The 2,531-nt window shown below is 49.7% G+C and overlaps 1 protein-coding gene across 1 annotated transcript in view; it reads right to left on the bottom strand.

Moving 5' to 3' along the window:
* LOC122544195 (basement membrane-specific heparan sulfate proteoglycan core protein-like) overlaps positions 1 to 2,531 on the bottom strand; it is an 82,848-nt gene that overhangs the window by 18,738 nt on the left and 61,579 nt on the right. The window contains exon 14 of the mRNA XM_043683246.1: positions 607 to 906. Coding sequence (XP_043539181.1) covers positions 607 to 906 — 300 coding nt within the window. The remainder of the gene's footprint in view (positions 1 to 606; positions 907 to 2,531) is intronic.

Genomic DNA, 2,531 nt, shown 5'->3' with positions numbered 1-2,531 from the left:
AGGTTAGGGTGGATTGGCCGTGCTAAATTGTCCCATAGTGCCCAGGGATGTGCAGGTTAGGGTGGATTGGCCATGCTAAATTGTTTAGGCGAAAGTGAGGGCTGCAGATGCTGGAGATCAGAGTCTAGATTAGAGTGGTGCTGGAAAAGCACAGCAGGTCAGGCAGCATTCAAGAGCAGGAAAATTACATTTCAGGCAAAAGCCCTTCATCAGGAATGAGCCCTCATTCCTGATGTAGGGCATTTGCCCGAAACATTGATTTTTCTGCTCCTCGGATGCTGCCTGACCTGCTGTGCTTTTCCAGCACCACTCTAATCTAGACCATGCTAAATTGTGCAGGTTAGGGTGGATTGGCCATGCTAAATTGTCCCATAGTGCCCAGGGATGTGCACGTTAGGGTGGATTGGCCATGGTAGTTGTGGGCATAGGGGGCCAGGGTGGGATGCTGCTCAGAAGGTCAGTGCAGACTCAACAGGCCAAATGGCCTCTTGCTGCACTGTCGGGATTCCAATAGTGACGATTGACGGGTTAAGCCCATGCGAATTATTGGGTCTGAAATATGTAGATTGCAACATCAGTAAGAAATAAATAAAGAGACGTTGTTACCCTGTACGGTTATTGACACAGCGTTACTAAGACTGGATATTAGATGTCTCCCAGACACGGTCATTTCACACTGGCAAGTGTAACTCCCTCCGTTTGCGCGGGTGAGATTTCCGATGGAGATGGATGCCATATGTTTGTCAGGGCGCGCCTCCAGTGAGTGTAAGAGCTCTCCATCTTTGTAAAACGTGACCGATTGGAGCTGGGACTGACTGGGATTGGAGCAGCTCACGGTCGCTGCACTCCCTGTCAGGTACAGGCCGGTCTGATGGTCCAGGGAGACAGTCACGGACAGAGTTAACCCTGGAACACCAACATAAGAGATTGTGAGCCTTCAGCTCCAGAAGTAGGTCTTCCAGCCCATCAATGGCTGATCTGATCTTCTTCAACTACAGCCCTCTCAACTCCCCCTTCCTGATGAAAAATTTCTGCATTCTGTGCACTCAATGACCCAGCCTCGGTGGGAAGGAATTCCACAGATTTGCTGCTCCCCTCGGAGAGAAGAAATTCTTGTGTGTCTCTGTCTTTCCCCTTATTCTGAGGTGATGCCCCTCTGGTCCCAGAATCTCCCACATGCAACAGGAAACTAGCTCTCTCTCCGCATCTACCCTCAAATCAACTCATCGAAGAATCTTCAGTCAGCTTGCCTCTCATTCTTTTAAACTCCAATGAGGACAGGCCCGAGCCACTCAACCTCTCTCATTAGACAGTCCCTCCACACCCAGGATCAGTTGAGTGAACCTTCTCTGGATTGCCTCCGATGCCCAGTCTATCTTTCCTTAGATATGGGATTCACAGGATATTAGCATCGCTGGCTGGGCCCAGCATTTATTGCCCTCTGTCTCCAATTGCCCCCTTGAGAAGGTGGGGGTGAGCCGCCTTCTTAAACTGCTGCAGTTCACATATGGTAGGTAGACCCATAATGCCCCTTAGGGAGGGAATTCCAGAATTTTGAGACTGTGGCTGACATATTTCCAAGTTGGGACGGAGAGTGGCTTGGAGAGGAACTTACAGGGGGTGGTGTTCCCAAGTCCTTGACCTTCTAGATGGAAGTGGTCACGGATTTGGAATATGTTGCCTGAGGATCTTTGGTGACTTGCTGTGATGCATTTTGTAGATGGTACACACAGCTGCTACTGAGCGTTGGCGGGGGAGGGAGCAACTGGTTGTGGATGTGGTGCCAGTCAAGTGGGGGCTGCTTTGTCCTTGGAAGGTGTTGAGCTTCTTGAATGTTGTTGGAGCTGCCCCCATCCAGGAGAACCATTCCATCTCACTCATGACTTCTCTCAATGTAATCCCCAGGATGTTGATAGTGAGGGAATTCAGTGACGGTAGCACCATTGAACACCAAGGGGGTGATGGTTAGATTCTCTATCAATGATAATGCCCAGAATATTAATGATGGGGGTATTCAGTGATGGTAATGCCACTGAACATCAAGGGGCTGACGATTAAATTTTCTCTCAGTAGTAACACCCAGATGTTAATAGTGGGAGATTCAGTGATGATAATACAATTGAACGTCAAGGACACAATGGTTAGATTTTCTTTCAACGGTAATCCCCGGGATGTTTATAATAGGGGAAATTGAGTAATGGTATCATCATTGAATGTCATGGGGTGGTGGTTAGCTTGTCTCTTCCTGGAGATGGTCATTGTCTGGCATTTGTGCGGTGTGAATGTTAATTGTGCAATGCCACTTGTCAGGACAGAACCCCACTGGTCCTCACCTACCACCCCACCAACCTCCAGATACATCGTATCATCCTTCGTCATTTCCGCCACCTCCAAACAGACCCCATCACCAAGGATACATTTCCCTCCCCTCCCCTATCAGCGTCCCGGAAAGACCACTCCCTCCGCGACTCCCTCGTCAGGTCCACACCCCCCACCAACCCAACCTCCACTCCCGGCACCTTCCCCTGCAA

Source organism: Chiloscyllium plagiosum, chromosome 47 (genome assembly GCF_004010195.1).
Source record: "Chiloscyllium plagiosum isolate BGI_BamShark_2017 chromosome 47, ASM401019v2, whole genome shotgun sequence".
NCBI classification, from domain to species: domain Eukaryota; kingdom Metazoa; phylum Chordata; class Chondrichthyes; order Orectolobiformes; family Hemiscylliidae; genus Chiloscyllium; species Chiloscyllium plagiosum.
The sequence above is the reverse complement of the archived record's forward strand: the minus strand, read 5'-3'. Positions and strand labels throughout refer to the sequence as shown.